At 52.1% G+C, this 15,329-nt stretch overlaps 1 protein-coding gene across 1 annotated transcript; it reads right to left on the reverse strand.

The window, feature by feature from the left end:
- Positions 1-1,715: 1,715 nt before the first annotated feature.
- On the reverse strand, positions 1,716-14,655 carry HROB (homologous recombination factor with OB-fold). Its single transcript, XM_054592893.1, has 10 exons — positions 14,582-14,655; positions 13,578-13,628; positions 9,735-10,916; positions 8,503-8,586; positions 7,147-7,287; positions 6,395-6,503; positions 6,120-6,205; positions 5,626-5,751; positions 3,992-4,109; positions 1,716-1,807 (listed from the first exon to the last, which is right to left on the reverse strand). The coding sequence occupies exons 1-10, from the start codon at positions 14,582-14,584 to the stop codon at positions 1,716-1,718; spliced, it is 1,992 nt and encodes a 663-aa protein (XP_054448868.1). The 5' UTR covers positions 14,585-14,655.
- Between the last annotated feature and the right edge of the window lie 674 nt (positions 14,656-15,329).

Genomic DNA, 15,329 nt, shown 5'->3' on the forward strand with positions numbered 1-15,329 from the left:
TTCACTTGAGCTTGCAATGGACCCACGGGATCATCTGTCTTTGGGAAAAGGGAGGTTAATACCTTCGCCCAGAACAGTACCAAGCCCATGAAAGGTCCCTGCCTCACAGCTGCTTAGTGAAGACAGGCAGAAGCAGGGGAGGCTGGTGACCAAACCAGGGTCTTTAACCCACACCCCCTCCTCCAGGAGCTGAGAGAATCTTCCTTTCTTCCCTTCACTCCAGAAAAGAAAGACAAAGTTGCCAGCTTGGTACAACCAGACCTTTTACACCCCACCCACCCATGCCCCTTGTCTAACGCGGGTCTGAGAGGTAGTGTAGACAAGCTCCAGTGACCAAGAGTTGCTTGGCAACAAAATAAAGTATATTAGATTGTAACTCAAAGCATAAAATAAATACTCACAAGTCCATACCGATATAAATGAATAAAAAAAAACTGAAGAATAGGCCAATGTCTCATACAGAGGAATTCCAAATCATCTATGTGAATAGTGTTCCCTTAAGGAGGTGGAATGTAACTCCTCCTGTGCACGTGTGGACTGCACACTATGACTCCATTTCGAAGAGCACACAGTACGGAGGGGAGAGGAAGGAGGGGGGCTCTGCAGTGGGGAAAACTGACAAACCTGCCTCGGCCAGGCGGCCAAGGCCAACATCAACCCTTGACATGACGCGATGAGACTAGCACCTTACCTCTGTGGTCTTCCTCCCAAAACGTATCTAATCATGAAAACACCAGCAGGTAAATTCCAGCAGCGAGGGCACCCTATAAAGTGCCTGAGCCGCACTCAAGGCCACGAGACAAGGAAAGTCTGAGACAAAGCCACAGCCAAGAAGAGCCTGAAGAGACATGGTGGCCAAATGTACTGTGGGACCCTGGGACAGGGACAAGGGAGCAGAGGAAACTGAGGAAATCCGAAGGAAGTCTGGAGTTCAGCTAATAATCACATAGCAACACTGGTCCTTTAATTGTGACAAAGTGACCACGCGGATGGAAGACGGTAATAAGAGGGGAGACTGGGTGTGGGACGTTATGGGAACTCCCTGTAACATCTTTGTAATAATTCTGTGAATATAAATCTAAAAGAAAATGTTTATTTAAAAAAAAGAGAAAACGAGCGGCTTGGCTCTGCATGGTCAACGCCCCACTGGCCAGGTGGACAGGACGGGGAGCAGCAAGGATAGAGAGGGAAGCCAGTGAAGCAGGAGCTGCTTTATTTCAGAACAAGTGTCATGGCCACGCCCCTGCCCCCACCTGTGAACCTGGACACAGGTAAACTGGGCAGCTGCAGGCCTCGAGAGACAAGGCAGGGGGAAGCCTGAGGGTGTCCTTCCCCGTCCACGGGACAGACCGCCACCGCTGAGGTGTGGCTCCTCAGCTCCTCAGCCACGCAGGGACTGCGGTGTGAAGGGACCAGGACCAGTGTCCTCTGAAGTTAAGGTGAGGTGGGAGAGCAACACACCTCCGCTGTCGGCAGGAAGAGAACGAGGCGCCCCAGGGCTCCGGGGACAGCGGGGCAGGAGGGCTGGTCTCGAGCTGAGTTCTGGTCCGCCAGAGAAGACCCCAAGTGACGGCAGTGCAGAGTCCAAGGCGCGGGGGAGTTCTCGAGGGGAGCACCCGGGGTGGAGCACGCACAGCGGCCCCGAGCCTTGCCAGTTCTCCGGCCGTGCTGGCCTCCCTCCCTCTGGGGCGTGACCAGACAGTCAGCCTGCCTGCTCACGGCGGGTGCCCTGCCTCGGGGCGGTCCCAGCTGCTGCTCCCGCAGAAGAAGTCCTCGGGGAGCTCACTCAGGAGCCCATCCAGGTCATCTGCAGGGGGATGGAGAGGGTGGACAGACTGAGTGACCTGAGGGCTGCATGTGACTCCAGCCCAGGGCTCCCACCTTTTAGGAGGGTCTGGACCTGGCAGCACCATCAGGAGGCAGCTCTTCTTGGGCTGAGCAGCCTGACCTCCATCTTCCCTCTGCTTCCCACATACCCACACATGACAAGGGGCAAGGGCAAAAAGCCCGAGCCATTCTGCTAAGAAGAAGGCTTCCCTCGGGCCTCGGTCATTCCTCTCTTTCCACCCACAGACACGATGCCTGAGCAGAAGGGCCTCAGAGGTCCCCTGGTGCAGCCCTCTCATTGGACAGAGGGAGAAACAGGGCTTGGGAGAGCCATTCGCTGTATTCGGTCACATAGTCCATTACTCTGGCCTCTCATCTGAGGAGTGGGAGACAACATCATCCCCTTCCCCAAAGTGCCTCTGTGGGTGGAAGGAATAAAAGTAACTGTCCCTGACTGGTCCTCAGGTGGGATCTTGTGTCTGAGAATTTGGAAACCGAGCTGACCTCAGTAATCCCTGCTGCTCCGACTATTGTTAATAGCAGCAGCTAACATTTGCTGGGTGCCAGCTCTGTGCCAGGCACAGGGCCCCACAGTACACTCATCGCTTCGTTTATGCCCCGCGGCACCCCTTCACAGGGCATCTCTTGGTAGTTCCTGTTGTACTCCCCACTTTACCGAAAAGAACAGGGTTTAAAGAGGTCAAACCACTTGCTCGGGTGAGCGCACTTAGACCCCATCTGACGCCACAGACACAGCTGCTAATAGACCACTCCTGCTTAACGGGTGGGACCAGGGAGCTGTAGGAGCACGTCAGGCCGGAGCGACACCTGCAGAGCCGAGCTCCCGTCTGGCACGGGGCACTGCAAACGTGGCTGCTAGGGTGGAAGTCAGTTTGGCGGCGCTCAGAATTTAAGGTAACCAGCAACTGTTCTCAGGGAACTAGGGCTGGAATTTGATTATAACAAAAAGAGTTGTCCCCCACTGGCTACATTACGACGATTTGGAGGAACACTAAGTTAAATGGAGGGACATGAGCAGCCAGGAAACTGGGAATCAGTAAGAATTGGTTATTTGCACCTCCGACCCTTGTCCAGTCTGCTTGGCAGCCCTACAGTGGAGATGTGACACCAGCTGCAATATTCTACAGGCAACCTTCCTCATTCTTATTCCATGACCACCAGCAGCCTTCTGATGGTGGCTTAGCTTGTCATCAAGCTTACTTGCAAGGAGAGAGTGCAAGTTTCCAGAGAAGATCCAGCATAAGGATACTTTTCCACAAGATAAAAATAAATGGGCTTTGTGGTTTATCAACTGGTCTACTGTGACTCTGGTTAATGTGGAGATACCTACCCATAATCCCATGAATTCTGGCGCCAAACAGGATTGAATTTGTGGAATCAAAAATCTCAGGACTAGACCTGGGCTGTGCTGGCTTCCCCTGGGTGACGCTGCGTCCTGAGGGACCCCCTGGTCTCCCCTAAGGCATCTGTGTTTGGACCTCTCAGATCTGTTTCCTGGTCCCATCCTAACCACGTGGAGGTCTGACCCCTCAGCGCTGCCTGGAGGGCCTCTGAGCTTAGTCAGGATGGGAAAATCTGCCTCTGTCGTCTTGCCGTCAGCCCACAGAAGACCCCGGTGTGGCACAAGGATGGTGTCAGGCCACCTCCTCCCTGTGGCTCACCGTACATGGCCTGGAGATGGGGGAGACCAGTGGATCACACTCTGTTTGCTTTATGCGTCCCCTATCATGCTGTTAATTAATTTGTGGCCTGTAGGTTCACCAGAGAAGATACCACATCTGGTTTCTGTAAGATCCCATAAGATCCAAGGATTCATGGTAGGAACAAGGTGCGGTCAGAAGAACCTGGCTGAACATTTCGAGAGGAAATAGGAGAATTTCTTTTACATAAAAAAAAATTAAAAGATTTTATTTATTTCTTTTTAGGGAGAAGGAGGAGAGAGAGAAACATGCAAGAGATATATCAATTGGTTGTCTCTCGCAAGCCCCCAGCTGGGGACCTGGGCCCCAACCCAGGCATGTGCCCTGACTGGGAACTGAACCCACGACTTTTCAGTTCATAGGATGGCACTCAACCCGCTGAGCCATACCAGCCAGGGCAGAAGGAGAATTCCTTTTGCCCCTGGTTGTGCTGACTGCCTTACCTGCTTCTGGGAGTTCTTCTTCGGGGGATGTGCCTGCCTCTGGGTCCCGTGCTGTTCTGAAGTCCTCCCCGGGCTTCGCCGTCTCATGCTGGAGGCCGCCATGGAAGCTACCTGGATCCTGGGGACAGAGGGTCTGGTGACCAATGCCTTTGCCACTGAAGCCCCTCTGAACAGTACTCTCTCCACCCAGGCAACCTCAAAAGAATAGGTGGGGGCTCAGGAAAGACAGGACAGAGGAGTGTGACAGGGACCAGTTACCTAGGTCCATGCTGCAGGGGGGGAGCTGAAACACCAGACAGTCAAAACAGCGGAAAATTAAAAACACAAAACAGAAACAAAAAACCTTTTTGGCTGGGTTTCCCCCCCGCCCCATGCTACTTTTATCTAATGTTTTAGGGAATCTAGGTAACTGGAGCAGAGAGTAAAGGGGCCATTCAGAGATATGTTGAGGAGTTAGCCTGGGATGAAGAATTAGCTGTTGCCCGGGCTGGGTAGCTCAGGTGCTTGGAGCACCGTCCCGACACACGAAGGTCACAGGTTCAGTCTCCAGTCAGGGCACATACAAGAATCAAACAATGAATGCATCAACGAACAATAAACTGATGTTTCTCTTCCTTCCTCTCTCTAAATCAATAAATAATAAAAAAAAAAAATTAGCGTCAATAATCCCCAAACTAGCTAATGTATAGACAGATAATTAAAATTAGTAATAAACCATTAACCGTGGCTAGCTCTGGGGAATGGGAGTGGAGAGGTTAAGTTTCATGTTTTGTTTTATTCTGTACCATTTCGACTTTTTCAGTGAGTATGGATGACCTGAAACTTAAAAGCAGAGATGGTTTTTTTGAAGTAGGGTACTTTTGAGAGAACGTGGAAGGTTAAGTAGAAAGATGAGGGGAATGGAAATAGCAAGTTAGAGCTAAAGGTGTCACTTGACTAGAAGTCACTGATTCTAATCCACTGGTTTTACAGAGGAAGCAACAGCAGGGGAGGAGACAGGACTTGCCACGGTCACATTACAAATTACTAGCAGAACGAGGACATGACCCTGGTCTCCTGACCCCTAGGCCAGGCCATGACACCAGCCCCAGATCCCAGGAAGGGTGGGGATGGCCACAGAGGAGATGCTGTCTGTCGAGTCAAAACCAGGCTCTGCACTCTCGCCCTGGAGTGGAGCGGCCTGGAAGCGCCGTCTCCCTCAGTTCCCAAAGGGGGTGTCCCCACCTGCATTCTGCGTGGGTATCCCCTCACTTAGCAGAGAAAGGATGCAGAGCAAGTGCTGGCTGGCCTGACAGGCCATTTGTAGCTCACTGTTCTCTGCACTGCCACCTGTAGTAGATCTGACCCTCAGTCACTTACTGAGGGCCACCACCCCTGATGGGCCCTCACTGGGTTAGTTCTCAAGTGACTCCTATCCTTTCCAATGTTCGAGTTTGCCATTAGACTCTCAGGGATCACTGGGAAGCCAGCTGTTCCTCTAGGTCCTGTTACTGTGCCATCTGGCAGGCAGCTGGACTAGGGACAGGAGGAGACGGCGCTGCCTCCAAAGGCATCTCGTCAGCGCAGGGTGGAGGAGGGGGAGAAATCAGAAGACTCAGGCAGAAAGTGGCACTACCAGTCCCCGTGCCCCTTACCTTGGGGAAGGGCTGAGGCAGCGTGAGGACGTTCCCATCCCCAGAATCTGGGCTGTAAATATGGACCAGGTTGTTGGGCGTCACGTTGAGGTAGTGGTTTCGGAGGGAAGGAGAAAATACTCCAATCTGGAGTCAAGAAGGGGAAAAGCAGTGCCATGATGAAGCAGTAGGCGCTGCTAAATGGCCACCTGGTCCCCGCCTGTTTCTCCCTTGGTGGCCTCTGCCCCCTGGGCCACATCAATCGCTCTTGCCTCAGTCCTGGTGTCAGAGTAGAACCACTTAAGACACGCGCTCTCCCCCCTCTCCCCCCACACAGCACAAATTGCCCTCCCACCCACTCCTAAAGAATAGGCTCAGCCTCTGCTCAGCTCCGGGAAGCCTGGGTCCAGCACCAGCCCAGCCACTCCTTGCCTGGGTCCTGGGAGGGAAGGAGCCACACACACAACCCAGGGGCCTCCTCCAGGGCAGGAGGGGTAGAGAGCAGCACCCTATACCTGCTTCAGCAGCAGCACGGAGCCAGGCTTCAGCTCATTCTGGCGTGTCTCAAGCAGCAGTCGGTGCACCGTGCCCTGCATCTCTCCTGCAAACACCACGTGGCCCGTCAGTCCCAGGGTCAAGGGCCGCACAGGGACTGGTTTGGGCCCCAGCTGGGAAGTGGGCTGCTCGCTATTTCAATTTTCCCAACTACAAACAGAAAGGGTGACTCCTCCTCATCTCCTGCCCTCAGTGAAGCCCACCCATCAGATACCGCCAGGACCTAACTCCTCACCCGTGGGGTCCTTGAAAACCACACTGGCATCCATCGTGCTCCGAGTCAGGGACTTGATCATCACTGCCATGTTGGGGACCTTGTTCCTGGGAAGCTGCTTCAGGGCTGCCTGGTTGCAAGGAGAGGCATTTGCTGAGCCAGCCACGTCCCATCTGTAAGTGTCCCATCTGTATGTAAGTTTCCCACATGTTCCAGGGCAAACTGGGAAGTGGTAGGGATGGGGTGGGGATAGACAGGGGGCAGAGTACAGGTGTGACAATGGCCTTCCTTTGTGAGCACAAAGAGGCAGTTTAAAGGGCTCACCTCATCTACCTCTGGCAGACCTTCATTTCTTTTCCCTGCCTCATTTCTTTTGTGTCTACGTATTTATAGAGAGATCTCTATCATGGCAGGCCATGGGCAAGGATATATTGGCACATGTACTAACATGTATGTGTCTGCACATGACACCTGACCTCTGGGCAACTCTAAGGGTGAGAGTGGGCTTATCCCACCCCATCTAGGCCCTGGATGTGCACAGACATGCCCATAATACATTCCCTCCTTCTGCCTGTGCCCAATGCTGTGAATAGTAGTGGACAGGTAGGTGAGTGGAAGGCATAACCAAAGGGACTTCATGCTGCTATTCAGAACAACACCTGTGGTCAGAGGAGGTAAACAGAGGCCCCATTTCTAAGGTGGAGTAGGGCAGATGGGTGATAAAAAGGACAAAAATGGTCTTCCTTTCAAGTCCTAGCACCCAGGACCCTTACCTTCCGCAGCACCATGACGATGCTGTAGGTACAGAGGAAGCAGGTGGGGTCTCTCTCATCCAGGCCCAGAGCAGATTTCATGGTCAGCCACGGCCCACGCCCAAAATCATCCTCCACTGATGCCTGGGAACTGGTAACAACCTGGCACCGCAGAGCAGAGGGGGAGCCTGCATGAATGGGTCCACCTCGCTACAGACCTCACCTGGGCCCGGGTGGAGGCGTGGAAGAGAAAGGGCAAGTTCCCTGTAGCATGGTGGCCCGTGTCTCCTTTCATTTATCTCCAAGGTCAGAAAATGATGTGTGAGGTCTTGCTGCGTATCACATCGTAATCACACTGAGCAGCAATAGCGAAGATACGCTTTGTTTTCTTTTATTTTAAATCAGGGCCTGCGCTGGCTGATGTGGCTCAGTGGACTGAGCGCCGGCCTGTGAACCAAAGGCTCACAGGTTCAATTCCCAGTCAGGGCACATGCCTGGGTTGGGGACCAGGTCCCCAGTAGGGGTCGTGCAAGAGGCAATCACACATCGATGCTTCTCTCCCTCTTTCTCCTTCCCTTCCCCTCTGTCTAAAAATAAATAAATAATCTTTTTGAAAATTTAAAAAATAAATAAATCAGGTCTTTACTGTAACTATATTGAAGCAAAATGCTATCCGTGCTCATTTCTTGTATTAGACTTGAAAAATCTCAGGGCTAGGGAGCCCCCACATACATCTATAGGCTTGCAGAGCGCCTTAGCCATTTTGAAACTAGTCATATTCTATTTGGGGTGCCTCTGGCTTTAATTATTAACCTTCTAATATTAAAAAAAAAAAAGATTCAATTCAGTTGAGTCTTTACTGCTTTGGATTTGAAATGGCCTGGTGGATCTGCGAAGCTGTGGCACAGAGAAAACCTGCTGTCGAGAATTAGAAGCAAAAGCAGGTCTGAGGGCAGAGCAGGTCAGCCAGGATGCCAGGGGGAGGGAGGCCGGGTCTCACCCACTGAAAGGAAGCCCACTTGAGGCAAGCTGAAGGCAGGCCCTTCTCAGATTGGTTCCCAGAAACCCGGGAAGGGTTCCTGAGATATAATTTCCTAATACTTATTCACTCTTCTCCCGAGAAAAGATGGCGTTGGCTGGGCCTTTCTTAGAGGGCAGAGATGGCTGGCTCATGGCATCACTTACCACTTGGTTGGCATCAGGATGGGCTTCATTTTATGCCAGTAAAATTGCCACCTCTGCAAACGCCCTGTGGTGTGTGACCCCAGAGAACAGGCCTAGTAGCACCAACTCTGATTCTCAACTCCTGAAACATGCATGGATGTCCCTCCCTCTTAAACAATGCCCAGGACACTAACATTGCACAGCATTAGTTACCTCTGTCCCCAGTTTAGCCAGAGCACCATGAGTCGGCGTGTGGGGCGTGGAAACCATGATCTCCTCGAGATTTTTCCCACTGTGCTGCAAGGAGAGAGGGAAGAAGGTGAGAGCAAGCTCAGCAGCTGTTATTTACAAGTGCAGCTTCTCATCTGGGTTACATAATGAGTTCAGGAAACTATCAGGGACAATTAACACATATTATGTCTCTCCTAACAAAGTCTCAGGAGCTTGTTGGTGGCTTAAAAAAGACACTTTGGGGATTGTTTTGGGAATGTGAGGAAGTTGGAGCTAGTCCAGGAGCAAAACCCTGAGCTTCCAGAAGTGGGCAATGACCTGAATAGAAACGCCTGTGATATGCAAAAGGACGGCTTTTGCCAAGGCCCTTCTCTGGGCCCTCACCCTTCCCTACGGAGACCTGGCCCAGGAGGAAAGCAGATGGCCTCCTTGGATTTCTCTGGAAGAGCTGGGGGAGAGCAACGAACAACTAGAAGCTGTTTCAAACACCTTTAAAACGCTCAGAAAGGGGCGCACCTACCGTGACCTGCAGAGATCCGAACTCCCAGCACAGCCCCAGCTTCCCAACGTGGACTCCACACTCATCACAAGGAACGGTTCTGTGGCCCTCTGAGAGCATCCCGCTCCTAGGCCTCTGTGCCTTTGCACACACTCTTCCCTGTCTCCCCACTGAAATGTCCTCCGAGGCCCAGTCTTCCGACACACGCACCTATTAACCTCCCACTTGTCCGTCCAAAACCCACTCAGCCAGCCCAGGGAGCCCTCTCAGCACCCAGGAAATGACCTCTGCTCACACTGCGCATTTTATACATAATCGTTTGTTTGCATCTGCTTCTTCCACTAGAAGTTCCTTAGGACAGGAACTATTTCTATTTTAATCTGTATTCTGTTCCAAGTAATTTGCCCAACTTAGCAAATATGAGTGAATGTTCCTGCCTCAGTGCTAGCAAACAGTAGGTGCTCAACAACGCATGAAGATTGTGAACGTAAGCACCCCTCTCGTGTGGCTTTTCAAACATTCAGTTCTTCCTTCCCACTTTGATTCTTCCACAGATCTGAAGAGCCCGCCCCCTCTGCACTCCCTTCCTCCACTTCCCCAGGGAGTGAAGATATTCTGGGACCGGACAGTGCTGGAACTCTGCTTCGTTCCCTCGCCCCCCCCCCCCCCCAACATCCTGGATGGCCCTGCTTCTGTCAGAGAAGCTGCCACTCACTTGGTGAGGTAGGATCCCTGCAGGGCCCGGGAAGCGGCGTGTTTTGGCTCGCGGAGCGGTGCGCGTGGGCTGCTGGGGTGTCCGGTTGGCAGCGGTGACCAGCTGAACCAGGTGGTTGGTGACTATGGGCGTCTGCAGAGCTGCCTGGGGAACCGGGGAGGAGTGAGGACCCTTGGGGGTGCTGACGGGAGACTCAACAGAAGACGCTGGCACTCGGGGTTGTAAGGGCCCCCGAGGGAAAAATCCAGAGACAGTCCTGGAGGGAGTAGAATCGTTTGAGTTGGGAGTTCGGGGAAAATTAGGTTTGCCACTCAAGTGGGCATTCGGAGACTGGAATGACTGCCTGGGGACACGATTTTGAGGGCTACTCTGAACAGGCCTGCCAGCAGCTTGAAGAGGCGAGGGTCCTCGAAGTGGGGAGCCTCTGGGACAGACTTCCCAGTGGGGTTGCTGAGCAGGAACTGTGGAGGCCGTTGGGACAGGAAGGTCACCCACGGCACCAGGTCTCAAGTGGGGCTGCGGAGACCTACAGCAGACGACAGGACCTGGAGGCGGAGCCCGGGCTGACATGCTACCAATTATGTGGGTGGCAGGCAAAGGCCCCTTTCGGCAAGATCTGTTCAGGTCAGCTACCCGAGCCTTTTTAGCCAGTATTAAGTCTTCCCGCTGCCCAGTGGGGAGAATTCTGGAGGCCTCGCTGTTGAATCCAAGTTCCAGCTCCGTGCCAGGCCCTTCCAGCTCCATGCTTGCCAGGACCCGATCAAATTCGTCTTGTTCAGGTCCCTCAAAGCCACCCATCACCTGCTGTTTGTTCTCAAAGGTAAGCAGGGGGTGAGATGCCGAGGGCTGGAGTCCGGCCGGCTCTCTGAGCGCTGCTGTCGGCGTCGCTCTCCTTTGATTGCCAGGCCAGCTGCCGGAAGCTGAGACGGGCCTGAGGGGGCTTGTTCCCGTGGAAGGTGGGCCCCTGGTGGCCCTGAGCACGCTGGAGGTAGGAAGGCTGAGTCCCAGGGTCGGTAGGGCCGAAGCCATGGCAGGAGCAGTGCGGCATGATGGCAGCGGCCCAGAAGACGGTGGCTGCGCAGTCTCTTGCGCCCTGGAAGGGACAGGTCTGAGGCATCCAGCATTCACAGGTCTTGGGCCAGCACACTGGTTCTCTGCATCCTCCACAGCAGACAAGAAATCCTACAAAGCAGCGGAGACAGTGGGAAATGAAGAAACACTCCTTTACTGTTTCAGGCATGTGGTGTGTATGTATGTGCAGATATGCACAAGCCATAAACCAAGGCAAGAAAAGCAATGGCAGAGTCTCCCCACCTTTGACCTTGCCTATGAGCCCACTACCAGGTTTCTACCAGAAACATTCCCAGGCTGAGTCTTTCAATAACTCCTCTTTCTTTATTCAATCTCAAGTGGGGGTTGGGAGGTGGGGAGTGGGCAGCGGTGCTAGTTGGGGGAGCAGCAGGAGAAGCAAATGTACCGGGGCACCAAGGAGTCAAAATCACCCAAGGTCACAAGGAGACTACCTTTTTGGTGTCCAGCTGGTCATGCTGCTTGTCCTCAACCCACTCCTCACCCCCACCATACACACACGCACCCTCAGTAAGCCAGAGAGGCCTAATAGGCAGAAGTTAAATATAGCTTTCCAGGCAAGTTATATTAAGTATGGATTCCAGTTGTGAAGCAAGGTGAGGCTGACACCTTCAAGAGCAACAGACCTGTTCCGAGGGTGTTTTTGAGTCAGAACTGCTGATTTAACTGACAGGAAGGTCCCCACGGCCCCCACCCCCTGCTGCTGCACTGGATTGTCTGGGCTCGAGAAATGTTTTTTCCCGCTTTGTGTATGATCAGGAGAGTAGCATAAGCCAGCACTACCTCAGGATGTAGCAGTAATAATAATAGTAACAGCAGAATTACTGCAACAATCAAATCCTGATGACCCTGGGGGTTGATGAATCCCCCTTTTCAGGAAGAGCGCACTTTCAGACACGATGCCACCTGACTTGGGAAGGGGGAAAGGGACTGGTTATGGACAGAAACTTGAGCTGCCAGAGTCTTCCTCTCTTAATTTCATTACTAGCCTAGCAGTCTTACCCTCCCTCACCCAGCAAGATCCAAGAGGGTCACTTTAACAGTCACTTTTCAGCCTGTAATCATCATACATCTCGAAAGCTGAAAGACAAAGACAAGGACACATCTCCTTGACAAAGCTGGCAGTTCTGTATTATTTGTAAAAATAACAGTCAAGTCCCTAAGTGATAACAAAAACAGTTAACATTTGAAATCTCACCGGGTGGCAGGTACCGTAAACATTTTACCAGAATTTCCTCAATGAATTCTCACATTGGCCCTATGAATAGGTGCTGTTATTTTTCCTGTTTCTTGGATGCAGAAACGAAGACTCAGAGAGGTTGAGTAACTTCACAGGATCAGCACTAGAACCTATATGTGCCCTTGTCACTATGTCTTAGGAACTCAGTGAATGGACTGATTTTTTTAAGAGGTCTGACGAAGGTTGTTTTTCCCCCTTCAAACCTCATGTCCCAAAGCCTCGGAGGAAGGGAATATGTTGGGACTGTCAGACGGGCCCCTGATGCAGCATTCACTGTCATACTCAGCACAAACTAGGCATCTGGACAAATTCTAAATGTGATTTTTAAAGCAAAGCACCAAGAGACGAAAAGTAGGTTTAAATGGCTTGTCATTGATAGAATAGAGCGATCTTATTCTATAAATGTAGTTTAGTAGCTTCCATGTATGTTAGACTCGAGTCAAAGGGCCAAGACCCCACCCTGGCTATTGGTGCTTTATTCTTAAGTAGGTTAACTTACCTTTTTGGCCTTTACTCACTCAAATCCTACTTCTCTGTGAAAAGGATTTGAGGTGGCAATTTTTGGCCTCCCAAATGAAACTATGGCCTTTGGATCTAAGCGGGAAGAGAGCTATGGTGATTACTAGCTCAGTGATCACTAGTCTCTAGCTGCACCCAAAGTTTAGAAATACCCCTGTGCCTGGGTCCGTCCCCAGGAATTATGATTTAATCGGTGTATGGCAGGCCCTCAGATGGGGTGATTCTCATGAGCCAGATTCAGATCCAGGCTAATCCCTTATCTTCTGAGGAGAGATAGGGAAGGAAAGAGCATTTGAGGCAAAAGAATACCTCGCATATTGCAGAAGAGAAAACAGAAGACCAGAGAATGAAGTAATCTGCCCTCGTTGACGTAGCCAGTTGGTGACCCCAGGCCTCCCCGCCATCTAATAACCGTGTTGTCTCTGGCTCTCCATTCTCCCTACTTCAAGTATGTCATCAAGAAGGTAAATCAGCCCTGGCTGGTGTGGCTCAGTGGATTGAGTGCTGGCCTGCAAACCAAAGGGTCACTGGTTTGATTCCCAGTCAAGGCACGTGCCTGGGTTGCGGGCCAGGTCCCCAGTAGGGGGCACATGAGAGACAATCACACATTGATGTTTCTCTCCCTCTCTTTTTCATTCCCTTCTCCTCTCTAAAAATAAATTAAAATCTGAAAGAAAGAAAGAAAGAAAGAAAGAAAGACTAATCCTTAAAAAAAATAAAAATAAAAAGGTGAATCAAATCATCCACAGACACAGCTTCCAGGCAAAGGCCCTTATAATTTAAAGGTATGACAATCAGGGAGCTCATCTCTCTGGCTTTTTATTTTTTTCTATGATGGTTAAACAGGTTTACATTTCTCATCATTCCTCAGCCTCTCACAGACCAAAAACAATGTGCACATCAAGTAAAAGGAGACTGCGGTAGATTGCTTCAAAATGTTCAGGGCCTGGGTGTTTACATCTTAAGGCCGCCTTGGTTCACCAACACTTCCTTACCTCATCTTCAAACTCCTCTTCCACAGCAAATAGCTTCTGCAAACTGCATGCCTGAAAGGAAAACAAAGCAATTGAGGTTGGAGGAGAAATACTGTTTGCAAGTACATTCTGTCTTCACGCTGCTTCTTCCTAATTGTGACAAGGCCATCAAGTGTACTGTTTTTGGTTTGTTTGTTTTGCTAGTGTTGCCGGAGGAATAAGGGATGCAGAGAGACTGAGACGATTTCAAATCCTTTTTCTGTAAAGTAATCCAGTCAGGTCCATCTGCACTAATCTTGGAACAGGAGGGAAGAGGTAAAGGAGAGATTGCCAAAGGAAGCATGGGTCATTCTTTAGACTCAGCACTGCACCAATGGGCATAAAAGGTTTTGCAACAAAGGTCTGGCCTGATGGACCTTTGTCAAACATATGACACAACCGTGAATCTCAGCGTGCAGAGCACCGTGGCCTTGTTTCTGAAAACCAAGCCAGGGCTTTCCTTCTATCTAATCCCATGCCCAAAGGCTGGGGTCCCAGGAAGGTGGGGTGCCCCAGACCACAGTTCCTTCTTTGGAGGCGGCAGGGCTGCCGAGGCCAGCTCTGAGATGTGTGTCAAACTCAGAACCAAGCGTTGTGCTTAACCCCAGATGCTCGAGTAGCAAGAGGTACAGTTAGGGACACCGACCCCCACACGTCCAAGGCTCAGATGGACGGGCTGGGGAGCGAGGGTCGGGCTCCGGAGGCGTGACGTTTGAGTCACGGGGGAGGACGAACAGGAATTCGCCAGGAAGGGAACGGGACCTAAAGAGGCAGAGGCCGAGAGGGAGGTGGGTGGGTAGAGACTGCCTACGGCCTGCGGGGCATCCCTGCCAAGCCCTGACTGGAGTCCAGGCCTCCCGACCTCACTGAATTCTCACCCAGACCCTAAACCGGCCCTGCTGCTCGCCCAAGCGAGCAGCTGGAACCTGGAAGGCAGTTCCCGGGCCCCGGGATCCCAGGCCAGGCGGCCCCGGGCGCGGTATTACCATGGCGAAGGCGGGTGGGCTTTCGGCCAGAGGGTTAGCCGGACAGGCCCCAACTCCAGTGGTCGCAGGGGCCTCAGACTAGGCCGGGCTCTGCGGCGAGGTCGGAGAGGTCCCTGCGACCGGGCGGGTACCAAGAGGGTCGTAGTTAAGCTGAGGGCCAGCGCCGCAGGCCGCATTCGAAGCCACCGCCACTTCAGCGTCTCCGCCCTCTTAAAGGGGCGGGCCTATTTTATCCCGCCGACACCAAGGCCCTTCATCCGCCAGTCTTCCGCCCTGGCCTTAAAGGGAAACTGATGGGCTCTCGGTCGCCCCCGAGCGGCCGCTCGGGCCGGATCGGCTGGTTCTACAAGCGTTCCTTGAGAGCAAGTTTGGCGATTTGGGCCCACTACGCCCCATTCTGCGCATCCTCCTTTCTTGTGTTAAGCACACCAGGCATTGAGTACTTGGGCGGGACTCATTCACACCAGAATCCACCCCTACCAGAAAACAGAATTGTTTTTTCTGTTCATCTATCATCCATCCATCCATCAATCCATCCTTCGATCTTCGCAACACATGTATTAAGTATCAGTGGTTATTTTTACTTTTATTGTTCAAAGACATTTGTCTCCATTTACCCGCCAGCACTTTCCCCTGCCCCACCCACCCCCACCTCCCTCCCTCAATCCTTCCCCACTTTGGTTTTGTCCATGTTCCTTGACTTGACCCTTCCCCTTTCTCTTCCGTTACCCTCCTCCCTCTTTCCCTC

Source organism: Pteronotus mesoamericanus, unplaced genomic scaffold, assembly GCF_021234165.1.
Source record: "Pteronotus mesoamericanus isolate MK-2021 breed Mesoamerican mustached bat unplaced genomic scaffold, CSHL_Meso_final scaffold_408, whole genome shotgun sequence".
Classification (NCBI taxonomy): domain Eukaryota; kingdom Metazoa; phylum Chordata; class Mammalia; order Chiroptera; family Mormoopidae; genus Pteronotus; species Pteronotus mesoamericanus.